Raw genomic sequence first — 16,394 nt, 5'->3', positions numbered from 1 at the left:
GGTTTTAAAGATTTACTGATTCAAAGTGAACTTACTGGTGAAACCTGACCTAGAAGCACTTCTAAGTAGATTTGTGAATCAGGCATATCAAAAAGAGGTTTCAAGCTGTTTGTGAATCCGCAGGGAACAACTTGGAAGCTAAAGAGAGTGTGAAAGACTTTTCAGCTTGAAAGGGAAGGAAACAGAACACAAAAGGATATTACAGACCCAGTACGTAGGATCAAAAAGCCACCTGGGAATTACGAAGTGTTGGAAAACTGTCCCTAGTTCCAAAGCCATAGTTTTGAACACCGACACTAAATCTGGCAAAACGCCTCTCATCACACAGTTGCCAGATGAGTTCTGCACACCGTGATTGAGGCGATTGCAGGGATGTCGGCAAAAGGCAGCGCAAAGACTTGAGGGACACTGTGTAATGGTAGAGTGCAGTGGATAGATTGGTAATTGGGATTTTTTAAAGTTCTCTTTTGTAATAAAAATTTTTAAATTGAGCAGTATTATATTGAAAACAAAATGAACAATTTTAAATAAAAGATATTATCATAAAATGGCTGGTTCTAGAAATCAGCGTAAGAATAGGCCGCCTAGGAAATATAATTTGCACAGAATTTGAACAAGGAAAGCTGCACTTGGAAATAGTAATAACGTGGACCTTTCCTATCTAAGGGTCTGTCTTTTACAAGTTCTGTGAAACTATGCAAGTTATTTAAACTCTTTATGTCTATAGTGTCATCTACTCTTTGTGCAGAACAGTAGGGACAATGACAATTCCTATATCATAAAGCTGTTTAGGGGAATAGCAATCAAATATTACCAACAATGAAAACACGTCAAACTCTCACTCGGTGTCAGACCCTGTACCAAGTGCATCACATGGGTTGTTTCACTTAATATCCATCATAACAGTATGAGAGTGGTATCTAATATAATGCCCATTCTTAGTTGGAGGAACTAAGGCACAGAGTTTAATTGACCTGCCCCAGGCCATATAGCTAGCAAGTGGTAGAGTTTTGATTTGAAGCCAGGCATATGCTGACAATTTTGCCTTTATACTCTTATTGTCTTGAGTGTTCCAAGCTTATTCCCTCTACACACAGAAATCCTCCCGAAAGACAACTGTAACCATTAACACCTTACATATTAGTAGAAATAATTACTGCAATTTGAAAGGTTACAAAATAATGTAAAGAAATCAGAGTGGGAGGAAAAAGTGTGAAGAGCCAGGTGAGTGATAACACGTCAATTATCAATTTTCTGGACCTAAACTCCAAAGTCACTCTTCACTGCTTGCTCTGTGATAACTGGAGGCTCCTAAATATTTCTCCTTTGCCCATGGGTGTGATGTTGAGCTCTGTCACTAGAGGGCACTGGAAAGATACTGAAGGAGAAATGGATTTCTCTTCCAAATCCTTGCTCCCGTCCACCAAACTCCTGTAGCAGTTTCTCCAGCTCTAGGTTCCCATAAGATGAGTTACCCTGTCCCAACCTCCTCCAGCTCCACACTCTGGTCAGGCCGATATGGATTCTCCAGAGCCCAGAGCCAGAAGCTTCCGTTGTCACCCTCTTGGATAGCTTTGCCGCAGAGTGCCCCCTGTCTGGCACTGCCCAGAGAACGGCTCTCCACAACACCCCAAGCGGCAAGCCGAGTGTGACTCCCAGTGCATGGCCTCTGCTGCACACCTGTGAAGGCTTTGCCGTGAGTTCTGAGATATGGCACCTCCTGTGCATGGCTCCCCCTGGCACCCCTCAAAGCAGACTTCCAGCAAGTTCTGCCTGCTGGGTGGGCATCTTCGCTGGTCTCTTTGTCTCAGATCTCTACGCCTGCTATTTCTGTGTTCTTTAAAGTTCTCTTTGCTTCTTACTAGCCAATTTTCTATAATGCTCCTATATTATATCTAAAATCAAAAAAATTTTAAATTAAAAATAAAATTAACTCTAAAATAGTTTCTTGCCTGCAGTTGCTCTTTAGTTGCCCTTTTTTACTTTCCTTTCTACTCCAGTCCGTTTTTAGAGAAGTGTTAGCTTTTCCTGGTAGACATCCCATGGACATCTCCATCTCAACATATTTTAAAACCTAACTTTAAACCACATTCTTCTCCTGTATTTTCTCTCTCAATAACAGTCTCTTTTTGGACATAATTATCCAAGCTAGAAACCCGATAGTCATACATGTCTTCACAGCTCATCAGGTCACATAATCCTTTAAATTATTTTTCCTGAACATTTTTTAAATTAGTGCTTCCTTTCTGGGGCCTCCTTATTGTCAAAGTAATAACAGATCCCATCCCATGAATGCTCAGTACATCCTGGTCATTGTGCTAAAATTAACCCCCACAACTCTAAGAAGGAAGTATCATTATCCTGCATGTTGCAGAGGAGAAAATTGGTACTTAATAGCTTATGTAATTTATCCAGATGTAGACAGATAGAAAAAGGCAACATGATGGTTCAAAAGCAGGCAGCTCTTTGTGAGCATGTTCCCACTACTATAAGATGCTGCCTTCAGTCTGGTCTCGTGGAATTGTGTCCACCACACTGTTCCCTGAAAGCTCCCTAAAATGCAAATCTGGTCAGGTCGCTTTCCTGTTTTAAATATCTCAAGGAGAATTTTATTTCTGGATAGGATTTAATAGGTAATAGCAGGGGAGTCTTTTCTTTGCACCAGATAGGAAAAAAACAACAGCATAAAAAACCTGGTAAATTCCAGAAACAAAGTTTTAAAGCCATCAGAGGGCTGTGGAAGCAAAGAGTATCAAATTAAAAACCTAGAGATGGTAGAACCCTTCTCAGATGAACTGAGATTGCTACATATTTTCTTCCCCCTGGGGACTTATCACGCCTGGCACTTTTGAGAAACGGGCTTACCATAGACTGAGCGGCTATTCTAAGAGGAAGTAAAATTAGAAAAGCTTTCGATGACTGTGTGGGTTGGTGTGATGTATTGGAATCTAGAGAAATTTCATAGCTGTGGCCAGCATTCCCCATAGGGCACATCCTGAGTGCTGGGGTGGAGTGGGAGGCTCTGGATCGGACTGGAGAGGCTTCCTGCAGTCTCGCACTTGGGAGACAATATCCCGCTAGAGGAAGAGGGCTAAAACAGACAGACATTTGACATCAGGAGTGAACTAAGAATTACTAAAGCTGTAACCCAGGACTGACCAAGCTCAATTTCTAACGGGATTGACTTGCTTGGCCCCTCATGCTCTCTGTTGAACTAAGGAAAAAGTATCTGGGAGAAAGTAACATAAATTTCAGTGTCTATAGATCTTTTATACATAACTTCTGTCATATAATAAAAACTGTACTAAAATTACAGGACTTACAAAAAAAGGAGGAACATGTGACCAGTAACAAAGAGGAGAAAGTAGGCATTAGAAGCAGACATAAGGATCGTGTAGATATTGACGTTAGCAAGCCAGGACTTTAAAATTATTATTAGAAATGTGTTTTTAAAGAGAGAAAAAATTAGAAAAACTGGATGAAAACATGAATGGTTTCAACTGAGAATACATAAAACATGTTCAAATGACTTTATAGAACTGAATATATACACATAATCTGAAATCGGGAACTGATCACAAAGGTGTTGAAAGCACACTGGCAAACACAGGATTACTGAATGCAAAGACAAGTCAGTACAAAATATCCAGAGTGAAGCTCTACCCTGACTGACTAACTCACTTGGTTAGAGCATTTCCCTGATGTGAAGGTTGCAGGTTCAAGCCCCATTCAGGGCACATAAAAGAATCAACCAATGAATGTATAAATAAGCGGAAAACAAATAGATTCCTCTCTCCCTCCCTTCCTCCCTCACATCGGCCTCTGTCTCTCTAAAATCAACCAATTAAAAAAATTTTTAAATGAAACCCAGAGAGAAAATAAAATGGAGAGAAGAACATAGAGAACATTTGTTATATTCTGAAAATCTAATGTGTATAATTGCAATTCTAGAAGTAGAGGAGAGTGGGAATTCAAAAGAAATAATATTTCAAAAGATAATGGTTGAGAATTATCCAAAATTAAAGAAAGGTGCCTTTAAGAATTCCTATCACCCCAAGCAGTATAAATATAGTGAAAAAATAAATTTATACTCATCATGATAAAATTTCTAAAATGAAGGATAAAGAAAAAAACTTTTAAATCGGCCAGAAAAAAAAGATAGTATGTTCAAAGGAGCTATAATAATATTAAGAGCTAGATTCTTAAAGGGACTTATGAGAGCAAGGAAAGAATGGGATAGCATCTTTCAGGGGTTGAAATTTTTAAAAGCCTTGCTATCTAGAGTTGTAAACTCGGTGATAATATCCTGCCAAAGTAAAAATAAAATAAATGCATATTTAAGAAACGTAGAAGCTAAAAAACTTACTCATCAGCAGCTCCACATTATAAGAAAAATTGAAGAAAAGTCTTAAGACTGAAAAAAAACAGATGCAAACCTTTACCACGAGAAGAAATAAAGACCACAAGAAAGACTACTGTAACTTCTAATCACTAGAAGAATAAAAGAAAGAGATATTAAAAACGAAGAATAACAAAAGGCATAAAATAAGGTAATTCAGAATATTCGATTAAAACATTCTGATGAATCCTCAGTCCTAGTAAAATAAATACCAAGGGTTTTGGCACACAGTAAACTAGGTGCTCCGTGGTCTGGCCCCCATTCACCTGTCTAGCATTGATTCTCATCATGCTCCATGTAGACCCCAGCTGTCTGGAACTATGTGTTGCTAACTCCCTTAGCATACTTTGCCACTCATACCTGCATACTTTGTCACTCATACCACCCTATACCTGCATATGCTACTCCTTTGCCAGACATATCACCCCCTTCTTTCTTACCTGAGAAATGCCAAGTTAGCGTATCATTTCCAATTCAGGCATAATCTGGCTTTGAAAAACCATCTATGAATCTCCATGTTATCTCTATTTCTCCTCGACAGTGCTTATCTCTATCATGGTCCTCGTAGTAAAACATAATTAGATTTGTTTTGCATTTTTTTAATCTGTCTGTTTCTCCAACACGTCCTCAAGATTTTTGAAAACTAGGCCACTGTGTGTGAGCTCTGTGTCTCCAGCACCCAGCGTGGGGTCTAACAGAGAAGTCTGTCAATATCTAGCTTAGGAAAGGTTAAATACATAAATGAGCAACCATTATTTCAGCATCAGCTAGTTGAATACTTTATGATATCATTACACAGAGCATGTTCCAATCTCCTTCCATCCTCCACACCTTTACTTCTAAATGGCACACCTGACTCAAACTATATACCTCAAACTCAACACATTCCAGACTCAACTCTACTGGTGGGTGTCCAACTCAGTGACTGGGTCGCCACCTGGTCAGCCATGGCAGCCAACTTGGAGTCATTGGGATTTCTCCCCTACCTCATCTTTAATGTGTCTGTTCTTACATTGTTTCCTTGATACTGACATTCTGTTCCCCTCCCACAGCCTTTGAACTTCTACTCATTCAAAGTCCCAACTCAAACATTACCTCCACTCTGAATTCCTTCCTATGCCCACGCCAGAGTTGACCTGGCTTCCTCCTTAGGAGGAAGTGCTTCAGTAGAACCCATCTGTGGTGCCCTGTGTCGTGCATTCTGTTGTCCTCAGTAGTTTTATTTCTCCCTCAGTTGGGGAAATAGATAAAAAAGGAATTATTTTCACTTTCAGAGAAAGCAAAGGAAGAAAAGCTGAAGAAAAAAATGTAAAAAGCAATAGAGAAAAAAACATCTTTTCAAAACTGCGTGGAAATGACAGCAAATTTTAAAATTAAGAAATCCAGGGAGACAATTCTCTTAGAAAATGTTCTTAGAGTCTTTTAGGTATTTTAGGTGTTTCCATCCAGTCATCTACCCCACCTGCCCACACACGTTCTCCCTGCACATAAGGAGAATTCATCTGGGGATGAAGGACAACGAACGTACAAGCTTCCTCACGTAAACAGGCATTCACAGGGCTGAGGAGAAGAGCTGGCTGCCCCGACTGCTGAGCTATTCCACTTCCTGCTCTCCCCCTCGAGAATGTTCCTCATGCCCCATTTCTCTTGCCTCAGTGTTGACTCCTGGCTCCATGCTGGTTTCCTCCTGTGTGCTAGTCCTATGCCTCAACTGTCTTGACTCTCTGTCCTAGCTCTCTGAAGCCTTCTAACTGTCTGTTCCCCAGGCTCTCTTCTGTCTGTGACTCAGGAGGACAAGATTAATACCCCCCCCATATTTATTCTTCAAGATGAATCACCCTGGGGAAAAACAATAGGCGGATAGACTGAAAGCCCTGTGAGAGGCACTAACAGTTATTTAGAGACTTAACATTTATGGAATCACGTTTTTAAAAGAAATGAGCGCAAGTCATGATGACCCTCATGAGAGCAAATACATGATTATAAATTTAAAAGAGAGACTCTCTGAGAAAAGGCAAAGGGAGTGGTAATAATCAGTGGAAACTCTGGCAATGAAGAATGACAACTGTACTTTGCTCAAGAGTGGAATTTCCAAAAACAAAATGTTGACCAGCTGTTCTCCCCTTCCATAGGAAACCAGTCAGAGATGAGAGGTCTGACCTTCCTCAAGTGTGGACACGAAGAACTGCCTCCCTCCTACAGTGTTAGCATTTCTCAAGGATGACGCTGAATTCCGCTCCCCTCCCCCGCCCCACCCCGCCATCTCATAGGATGTGAAGAGTTTAGAAAGCTCCTATCTCAGGAGATGGTTGAGTGCAGTTCAAATCTTTTGCTTATTACTAGTTGAAACTTGTACTTTTCATTAATTATTTTAAATGAGTTCCCTGCAGAGTCCATATGCTTTCTGAGTGCCTCACTGAGAATCGGGCTATGCCGTCTATTCCCGCTGCCGACGCCTCTGTATGGGTTGCATTTTTGTACAGAAATTATTCTTCAAATTCTTGGAAATTCTGAAGCCTATATAACAGCATGAAAAATGGAGCATTCTTTTACACATAGCATTTCCAAATCTTGAGAGATCATTCACTTGTATTTCCCAAGTTCAGCTTTCTTGTCCGCTCATCGTATTGGCCCAGCACTGCAGCTGGAAGTCTTTAATTCAATACATTTTAAGTAGCCTCTATTTATAGTGTTACATAGAAAGAACAAAACCAGATTGTCAGAGACTCTTCTAAAGCAATCCTGTGATGTCTCTTGGGTATCAGTTTTGAAAATTAAGATTACTTGAAGGGAGGCCTTCTCATCCATGGCAACTCATAATACATCTTTGTGCCATTCTGACTTGAGAAAAGTGACAAAATAAAAAATATTCTTTTTATGTATCCCAGGCTGTTGCTGTCCTTTCCGGGAGCTCGGATCAGCAGCTGAGCTATAAATCTTAGCAGTCAAGCCACACTGCATTGCACTGCAGCCTGGAAGGCACACTGTTTTGCTTTCATCTGCTTCTACTTTACTTTTCTAAGTGGTGAGTTTCATAGGGAGAGATGGTGGAAGTGTATGATAGCTGCAGACTTACTCTCAGAAGGTGATGGGTCCTCTGGAATTCGGGGACACTCCTCCTCTGGCTCTTCCCTAAAGTACTTCTCAGGGTCTAGAAGAAAAGCTGGTTTATTCACTTCAGGCACCTCTTTCAGGGCTCCGATGCTTAAGGACCTAAACACGCCTTCACAGCAGCAGGTTTTAGGGCAAGATAGAAATAAAGGCACAATATCATTAATTCCTCAAAAGGAGCCAGAACATTTCCAAGTTCTTTCTTTCAATTTAACCTTTCTGTTCCTCAGCTGGTACAGCTGCAGTCATCAGCATTCCCTGCAAACACAGCTGTTTACAACAAAAATCTGTGGTTCTGTCATTCAACGAGACCAGAAGCAACTCAAGGCTCCCCACTCCTTGAATTTTTGCTTTGTATTCTTTTGCTATTTCTCCCCCACCCCCCACCCCCCAAAATGAATATTCTACAGTTTTGGAAAAGCTCCAATTTCTCTCTTATCTGTCAGAACACTGTATCATTTGTGACAGAAAATCTACTTTTTAAGCATTTAAATTAAGAACATCTCTAGCTGTCTGAATTTGTAGGTACTTTTTCATTTTGCTAACATGTAAACCAGGGTTATGTTGTATTTGTGATGCATACAATGAGATGATGGAAAGGTGGGCTCTGTCGAGGCACTCTTAAAAGCAAGGTCTTGGACAAAGTGACAACATTTTCTTTTTGCTACAGAAGCTTTAATTCAAGATTCGACTTCATGTTTGTTTGACTGTTAGCGCCAGGAAGGTGGGGACTATGCTCTTGTTGTTGTGGAGGCTCAGTGTCCAGGAAAAGGGAACTCATACAGATTGAGTTCCAGCTGTGGGACAGACCCGCGTGACGTCAGTGGCTCTCAAACCTCCGCAGGTTTCATAGTCCCCTGGAGGGCTTGCTAAAGCGTGAACCACTCTGCAGGGCTCCATTTCTTACGTAGTAGGGTACGGGTGGGACCTCAGCATTTACATTTTTAAGGTCCAGGTGATGCTGATGCTGCTAGGCCAGGGGACAAAGTTGGAGAAATAATGTGTTCTGCCAAACCAAAGGAGGAGTCCCCACAACTTGTAGACTATCATTATGTGCTTCTAACAGATAAGGAAATAGAGGAAGGCCCCAAGAATGCTTTAATAACTTGCCTGCATCCACACAGCCAGTAAACAGGGCACCTTGGACTTAAGCTCAGGTATGTTTCATTCCAAAGATCAAGCTCCAAGGTATAATAATAATGATAATAATAACAATAATAATAATATTGCTAATAAAATTGCATTGAGTTTCTATAATCTGCCAGACACTTGTTCTCTGTGCTTCGAATGAAATATCTCTTATAATCCTAACAAAAACAATCCTATGGAGTAGATTAGTTTATAAATGTGTGCTGAATATTAACAAACAATGAGGTAACTTCTGAGAGCAAAATTTCGACAGAAATTCTAAAATTAAAATATCTTCTCTATTAAAGTACAGCTTCCCCTTGGACATAAGGTAAAAAAAAAGATTGGTAGTGTGTGAAACAGTCTCATTATGTGATGGAGCTTTGGGAATGATTCTCACTACACTTCTAAATAATACACTTCAATGTAATAATGATTCTCTTGTTTGCAATATTTTTTTTTGTAATTCTTTTCCTAGTCAATCAATAACTAATGCATCATTCTGCATGGCTTTGGGCTTCCTGAGAGCAAAATTAGTGTTTATTCATTTTCATCTCTTCAACACTTGGGGGAGAGAATTAACATCTGCGTCAGCTCTATTTGGGGAACTACAGTGGGCATCCAACATGTGTTTCCTGGTTTAGATCGTACACTTCTGCCACTTGTATGTACCTTGTGCAGCCTCAGACAAGTCAGGTAGTGTCCCTAAGCCTCACTGTCCTCCTTTGTGAAGTGGGGATCACAGTACCACACTTCCAAGTTTATTAAAGAACATCAATATTCCCGCACTCAGAGTGTCTTCTTCATACCAATCAATAAAATGATAACACTACAAAAGTAGATCGATGGTGATTACTTACTGGATGGTTTTTGTATAACTTCACTGTCGTAAACATTATGCGCTTTTTGCTTATGTGCGGTTCTTTTCTTATATTTTATACCTAAATTTATGACTTCTGGTGGTCTGACACTGGAAGAAAATAATTCATGGTGAAATAAAATGAACCATAAAGAATAAACAGACACTTCCTGGCTATAAATACATTTTTCACTTTGACAAAAAAAATACAACTCTATCCTGTGGACCTAAATAGTGACATTTGCATACACCAAACAAGCCAAGTCATTGAATAAAATGCCTGCCAGCTATGTGACAATATAAAATGGTAAGCTCTAGAGAAGCCCAGAAGCAAGTTAAAGCAAAGACGCTGTCCTTGTGATGACTGGTAGGTCAGAGAAAAAGCCGTGCAGGAGCAAAGGAATAAAGACACACAGGATGCTTGCCCTGGGTGCCAACTACATGGGGTAATCAGTGGGGTGTGTCTAAAACTCATTTATCCTATGTCAGGCCTGTGTCTTCACTTACAGTGTCCAAAATTCAGGAAAATCCAGTATTTTTTAGGATTGTCATACAAATCTATAAGAAAATTTTAGATTCACTTGAATCCAAGGAAGAAATGTTATCAATAAAACAGAGAGTGAAATCACTATATAGTTGTACATAATTCCAGTCAGAAAACAAAAAAAATGGTCTGAAATATATTTATCACTCACTGTCACAGATCTCAACCTTAACAGCTACAAATTTCATTGCCCAAAACCCGACTCCTTAGCTGGTTCTGGCATATGACAGTTTCTCAGATGTTTCTTGTTTTTCATGATCTAGGAAATTTTGAAGAAAACTTGTCATATTTTTCATAGAATGTCTTTCAATTTATATGTGTCTGATGTTTTTCTTAAGGTTAGAGGGTGTCACTGTGGTTGGGAGGAAAACAACAAGGTGAAGTGCTCCTCTCGTCGCATCTCATCAGGGGAACACGCTCTCAGCCAGACTGACTGCTGTAAGTCATCACCTGGCCAAGGCCATGTTTGCCAAGCGTCTGCACGGGCATTTACATTGTTTCACTATACAAGCTTTCTATACACGCTTCTCTAGAAGCAAGTTTCTAAGTACAGCCCATGTTTACAAGAGGAGGAGGAGGAGGAGACTGCGACTTCCTTGACTGGTGGGAGTATATACATAAGTTTGTGGGGGTTTGATTATAGAGTGTTTTTTTCTGTAGGAAAGTTTTGCCATCTAAAATATTTGTAGACAACCCTGGCTGGTATAGCTCAGTGGATTGAGCGCGGGCCTGCGAACCACAGGACCGCGGTTTCGATTCCCAGTCAGGGCACATGCCTGGGTTGCAGGCCAGTTCCCGGTTCCCAGCAGGGGACGCAGGAGAGGCAACCATACATTGATATTTCTCTCCCTCTCTCCTTCCCTTCCCCTCTAAAGATAAATAAATAAAATCTTTAAAAAAGTAAAAAATAAAATATTTGTAGACAATACTGTGTAGAAAAGGCTTACTCTTTATTGCTTTAGAATAAGAATAAAGATCGATGACAGAGACCTCTAAAAATGGATCAATTTGTCTTAATGTTAGAGCCATTCTCTAATAAAAAAATGGCTCGATTGCAGGGACAGCTGTTTGAAGGCAGGTGTACTTTCCCCCCCAGAAGTACACTGGAATGGCCTCCTTCAAGACATGCCATCTCTTATGAACATAATATTTAGCCAGTATCTAGGCTTTGAAGACAAGAATGATGGTATCATTAGAATCCCTCAGTTGGTTGAGCATCTTCCTCAAACCAAAAGGTCACTAGCTTGATTTCCCAGGGAGGGCACATGCCTGAACTGTGGGTTTGGTCCAAGGTCGTGTCCAAGGTCAGGGTGTGTACAAGAGGCAACTGATCAATGTTTCTCTCTTTTTCTCCCTCCCTTGCCCTCTCTCTAAAAAATTAATTAATTAATTAATTAATTATAAAAATGATGATAAAGAGAATCTGTAAGAGTGAGAAGTGGAGTTGTATACAGGAAAAATAGAGTATGAGCAGTCAGGTTAAGGATTTTCTTCCAGAAAACTATTTTTGAAATAAATTGAGGTATGAAAGGTTGAAGAAGGCCTAGAAGCAGTGAGGACCGGTTTTCACCAGATCTTGATTTTTCCCCAAAACAGCCCAAGCTCTTTCCTGCTTTTAAACCATTTGCTTTCCCACCCAGTGGTATTTAAATCAAATGCCTTTAGTATAAAACAAAAGACTTTGCCTATCTTCACGAAAGAATGTAATACGCGGAGGAAGAGCCGTAGGCAGAGGGTAGCAGAGAATCTCCAGGGAATCCCAACGAATTGCAGTCGTAGAGGACTGACTGCCTCGGAAACGGAGCTGTGCTGATAAAGCTCCAGGGCAGAGAGCAGTTCTGTGACAACCAGACTGCAGATGTAACTGCGTGTTCAGAGGCCACCCTATTGCTTCTTTTCCATAGAGAGCTGATAGGTGGGAGAGTGGTTGGTATAAAAATATACAGAGAACTAGAAAAAGGTGAATGTTCTTGAAAGTCTAATAGTATTACTGGATGAAGGCACAGAAGCAGAAGAATGTAATAAAGGGCTGAGAATTGAAAACTTTTTGCACACATGTTTTAGATGGTGGTGCAGGAAAGAGGGCCTGCTACGGGCAATCCCAGCCTTGCCATCAGTTCAATGAGGAGGAAAGGGTCTAACTGACCTCTCATCGCTTGGTTCTGGATATAAAGGAGAGGAATGATGTGTGACAAATCTCCAGTGCCCTACTAGGCATTAAAGGGAAATGAAGCTTCCTACAACAGTGCCTTACACATAACAGGTACTTGGCAAAATATTTGATTACTTCACTCAGAAACTACTAACTTTTCAATATTGTCATGGGACGCTTTTTGGACAGGCAGGATAGGGTGGTGGCAGAGTGTGCTGACCCTGGAGCCAGAATGCCTGCTTTGAGTTCCCTGGTTCACCCCTTGCTGGTCAGTTGCCACTGAGCAAGTAGCTTAACCTTCCTGTGCCTTGCTTTCCTAGTTGTGAACTAGGGATCATAACTGTAGCTGTTTTTGAAGATTACAGTGACAATTAAATTAGCTTAACACATAAAGACCTTGGAACAGTGTCTGGAATAAGATAAGAGCTCAATAAGTATTGGCTATGATCAATATTTTCTACTCAAAGCAGAGAGATCCAATACTGCCCATAGCCAGTTACAATACTCCTGGGAACTATCCGAATGATCAGACACAAAATAAGAATATACAGCATTTACAAAAATAATAATTTGTCGTACAAGTATTTTTAAAACTTAAGTTTCAAAAACTGAGTAGACTTTCATTTGCTTTCATGTGTCATACAGGAGTTGTCTGATAGTTATTGCAACAGATTGTTGGTGAAAGTTGACTGTCAATCCTCCAAGTGTTTTATGTCACATAAGAGCTGATTTAAAATGAGATTTTAGCCCTGGCTGGTGTAGCTCAGTGGATTGAGCGTGGGCCTGCGAACCACACGATTGCGGTTCGATTCCCAGTCAGGGCACATGCCTGGGTTGCAGGCCAGTTCCCGGTTCCCGGCAGGGGACAAATGAGAGGCAACCATACATTGATATTTCTCTCTCTCTCTCTCTCTATCTCTCCTTCCCTTCCCCTCTAAGAAAAATAAATAAAATATTTTAAAAAATGAGATTTAATGTTTTATGTATTTTTTGTTATAGTTGTCCATAAATTTTCCAATTTAATTTCTCACATATAATCTACTGGTAGAATAATTAGGTAATCAGTAGCACATATAGAATAATAAATATCATTTTCCTCATTACAGTAATATAGAATTTAGAACATCACAATTTCATATGTCTAAAAGTATCACTTTTAACTGTATCTTCTGCCCTACATAAACATTCTGAAAAATTAATGAAAAATTTCTTTTCATTTCCTATCTGATTTTTTAAATCCTGATCTCTAATAATTAACCCAATCCTCAGTGGCAAATTTTTTAAATTACAGCCAAAGGAAAATTTGTTGCTAACAGCAGGTAGAAAAGTCTTTGTGCTTTGTTGTCCTACAACGAGAATAATGATCAGTGAAGGAGACCTCTACAAATGGACAGATTTGACCTAACATTAGAGTCATTCTACAATAAAGAGTAGGTCAGTAACATGGCTGTCTATGAGGTGGTGAGCTTCTCCTGTAGCCATTGTTCAAAAGGAGGCTGGAATGTGATTCTCCTAAGGGTGCCATGGGAGTTAGTTTTGTAAACTTCTGATTCTCTCTCAACCTGATTACTGAATTATTAAAGGTTAACAGGCCTGTGAAAAAAATGTTCACGTCTATAAATACTTTAGAAAATGCTATAGAAAGCAATAAAGAAGATGATGACAGCATTTTTAAGGAAATGACAACATGCAATGTTGGTTCAGAGGCCACCAATTTTATACACACTGCAGAGAGAGTCCACATGATGGGACAGCGATTTAGCAAGATGACCCAAAGGCTTTTAAACCTTTGGACGCAGCAACTTCACTTCAAATAATTTCTTCTAACGGTGAACTCAGCTGAGTACTCTAACAAGTGCACATGAAGGTATTTAAAGAAATGTTCATCCAGTTAAAATTTGTGAACAGTGTAAATATTAGAAGAGAGTTGTTAAAAAGTCACATGATACATTCCTAGGGAGTCATTAATGAATGTTGATGTCTGTGGAGATTCATATTAAAAATACAGAAACAAACTTGCTGTATATTTTTGAGTGATAGGACAGGTTATACATTATGTATACTAAATCCTCATTTTTTAAACTATATATTTATTTATTTGCATAAGTATGCCCAGAACAAACCTGGAAAGTGAAATTCCTGTTAACAATGGCTTTGCTATTGGTGATTTCTTTCATCTTCTTCTTGCATATTTTTTCTTCAAAATTTCCCCTAATGAACATTTACTATTTTTGTATTAAAATATTCTGAGCTTATATTTTCTAAATTATTTTCTCTATATTTCTCTAGATTAATCTTTGGTAATTCCATAAACTAAATATGAACATAAGTGGAGAAAATGCATGTCCACTGTAGTTTTTTCTGTCCATCTTATCCTTTAATTTATTTCTTCTTTTTAAAAATTTTCTAATAGTAATATGATTTTTGCAGAACCTAAGGAAGGTAAAATTTATATCTCTGTAGCAACTGTTAATGTAGCATTAGGACTTGCTTATCCTCTTCAACTCTATATTCATCTCCTGCTCCCCAGAGCTAAAATGGAAGGTGACATTTTCCCACCAACCTACTTCTCAGACATAATATTTTCAAATATTCTAAGCACTACCAGAGACTAGTATTTATGCATAAACCAAAAGATAACATATGCCAAGATTTTCATCCTGGGCAAAGAATCTTCAGAGTTGAAACAAAAATGTGGGTTTGTTCCTCCATCTCTCTCACTGTTTCATGCCTCCACCGAAACACACCCCTACCTGCACACACCTGGACTGAAAGCACCTTGCCTATTGCATCTCTTTAAGTTCTTTTATATATTTCTTTCATATTTTTGTATATACACAGAACTGGCATGATTTTTCTACTTGGATTTACTAATCTGATTAGGAAAACAGCACATTCTTCAGAATAATTTTGTCTTAGGGAAGACATCATTTGTCATCTCCTCAGTACTGGATAGAAGCCACGAAAAACATTTTACAGCTGACAATGACTTTGCACCTGTATGTCTCCGCACAGAATTACTGGGAGGAGTGAGGGATATATATATCTGAAATGTCAATTCTGATGATACATGTTTAAACTTTTCCTTTCAATTTGTTCAGTAACTTAAATGACATCATTCGGTACTACCTCATTACCACAAAGCCTTAAAATTATTTCAGCCCAGTCATCTAAATTAGGTAAAGGAAGAAATTTGAAAGATCACAGGTATTTTTGATACATGGATTTGACAAGACACAGTACAGTAGTGATAACTTCGTTTCTTACTGCTGGAGATTTCACCCAAAGCCTACAGAAACTTATGACCAAGGTGAGAAGATCACTCTGCTATACACCTAGTTAATCTGGCAGAATAGAAAATTATAGTTTTAAGAGAAATCCATGAATTAAAAACCCTACATATCAGCCTAATTTTCCTAATACAAAGTGTCATTACGCAATAGAAAATGTAGTAAGATGAAATGGAAGTCAAGAAAGAAATACACAGTTCAAATTGCTAATTTTTATCTCTAACAAAAGGCTCATTAAAAAATAATAGCTGAAAGCCCTGGCTGGTGTAGCTCAATGAATTGAGCGCAGGCCTGTGAACCACACAATCGCAGTTCAATTCCCAGTCAGGGCACATGCCTGGGTTGCAGGCCAGTTCCCAGCAGGGGACTCACAAGAGGCAACCATACATTGATATTTCTCTCCTTCTCTCCTTCCCTTTCTCTCTAAAGATAAATAAATAAAATCTTTTAAAAAAATAATAGCTGAGTTTGTCACAAGGAAGGGGAAACTAAGACATTTGCTGAAATATTCTTAACCAGGAACCTCTAACACTTGCCTTTCCTCTTCCAGGGGAGTGACAGGAAGAAAAACAATGAGCTCTATGAGTTATCCTGGGCACCTTTATTTCCTGATCTATAAAATTGAGCTGGACAGCTGGGTGGGATATTTTGTCATAGTGAAAGTCCTTCCGTTCTCAGGATTCTATTATTGTGCAGGATTGGTCACGCTATATTTCTAAATTGAAAAGATCATTCTCCCTGAAAGTAAAATGCCACTTGACATTTTAGCAAGCCATAATTCAAGGAAATAGAAGAACAAATACCAAGTGTAATTTAGTGTAACACAAGGTTTAAAAGGGATTTTTTTCCTTCTATTTCCCTGTCAGCAGAGGTCCAAAGGTCTGAAAGCAAAGTAATTAATTAAGAGGTAA

General features: G+C 39.2%; 1 protein-coding gene across 3 annotated transcripts in view; it reads right to left on the bottom strand.

Moving 5' to 3' along the window:
- Nucleotides 1–16,394, bottom strand: part of WDR49 (WD repeat domain 49) — a 119,773-nt gene that overhangs the window by 11,224 nt on the left and 92,155 nt on the right. For all 3 annotated transcript variants that reach the window (XM_037046599.1, XM_037046601.1, XM_037046600.1), the window contains 2 exons: nt 9,499–9,608; nt 7,476–7,622 (listed from right to left, as the gene is read on the bottom strand). In XM_037046599.1, coding sequence (XP_036902494.1) covers nt 7,476–7,622; nt 9,499–9,608 — 257 coding nt within the window. The remainder of the gene's footprint in view (nt 1–7,475; nt 7,623–9,498; nt 9,609–16,394) is intronic.

Source organism: Sturnira hondurensis, unplaced genomic scaffold (assembly GCF_014824575.4).
Source record: "Sturnira hondurensis isolate 20B ecotype Veracruz unplaced genomic scaffold, ASM1482457v3 Scaffold0005279, whole genome shotgun sequence".
Classification (NCBI taxonomy): domain Eukaryota; kingdom Metazoa; phylum Chordata; class Mammalia; order Chiroptera; family Phyllostomidae; genus Sturnira; species Sturnira hondurensis.
This window is presented reverse-complemented; position numbering and strand designations above follow the sequence as displayed.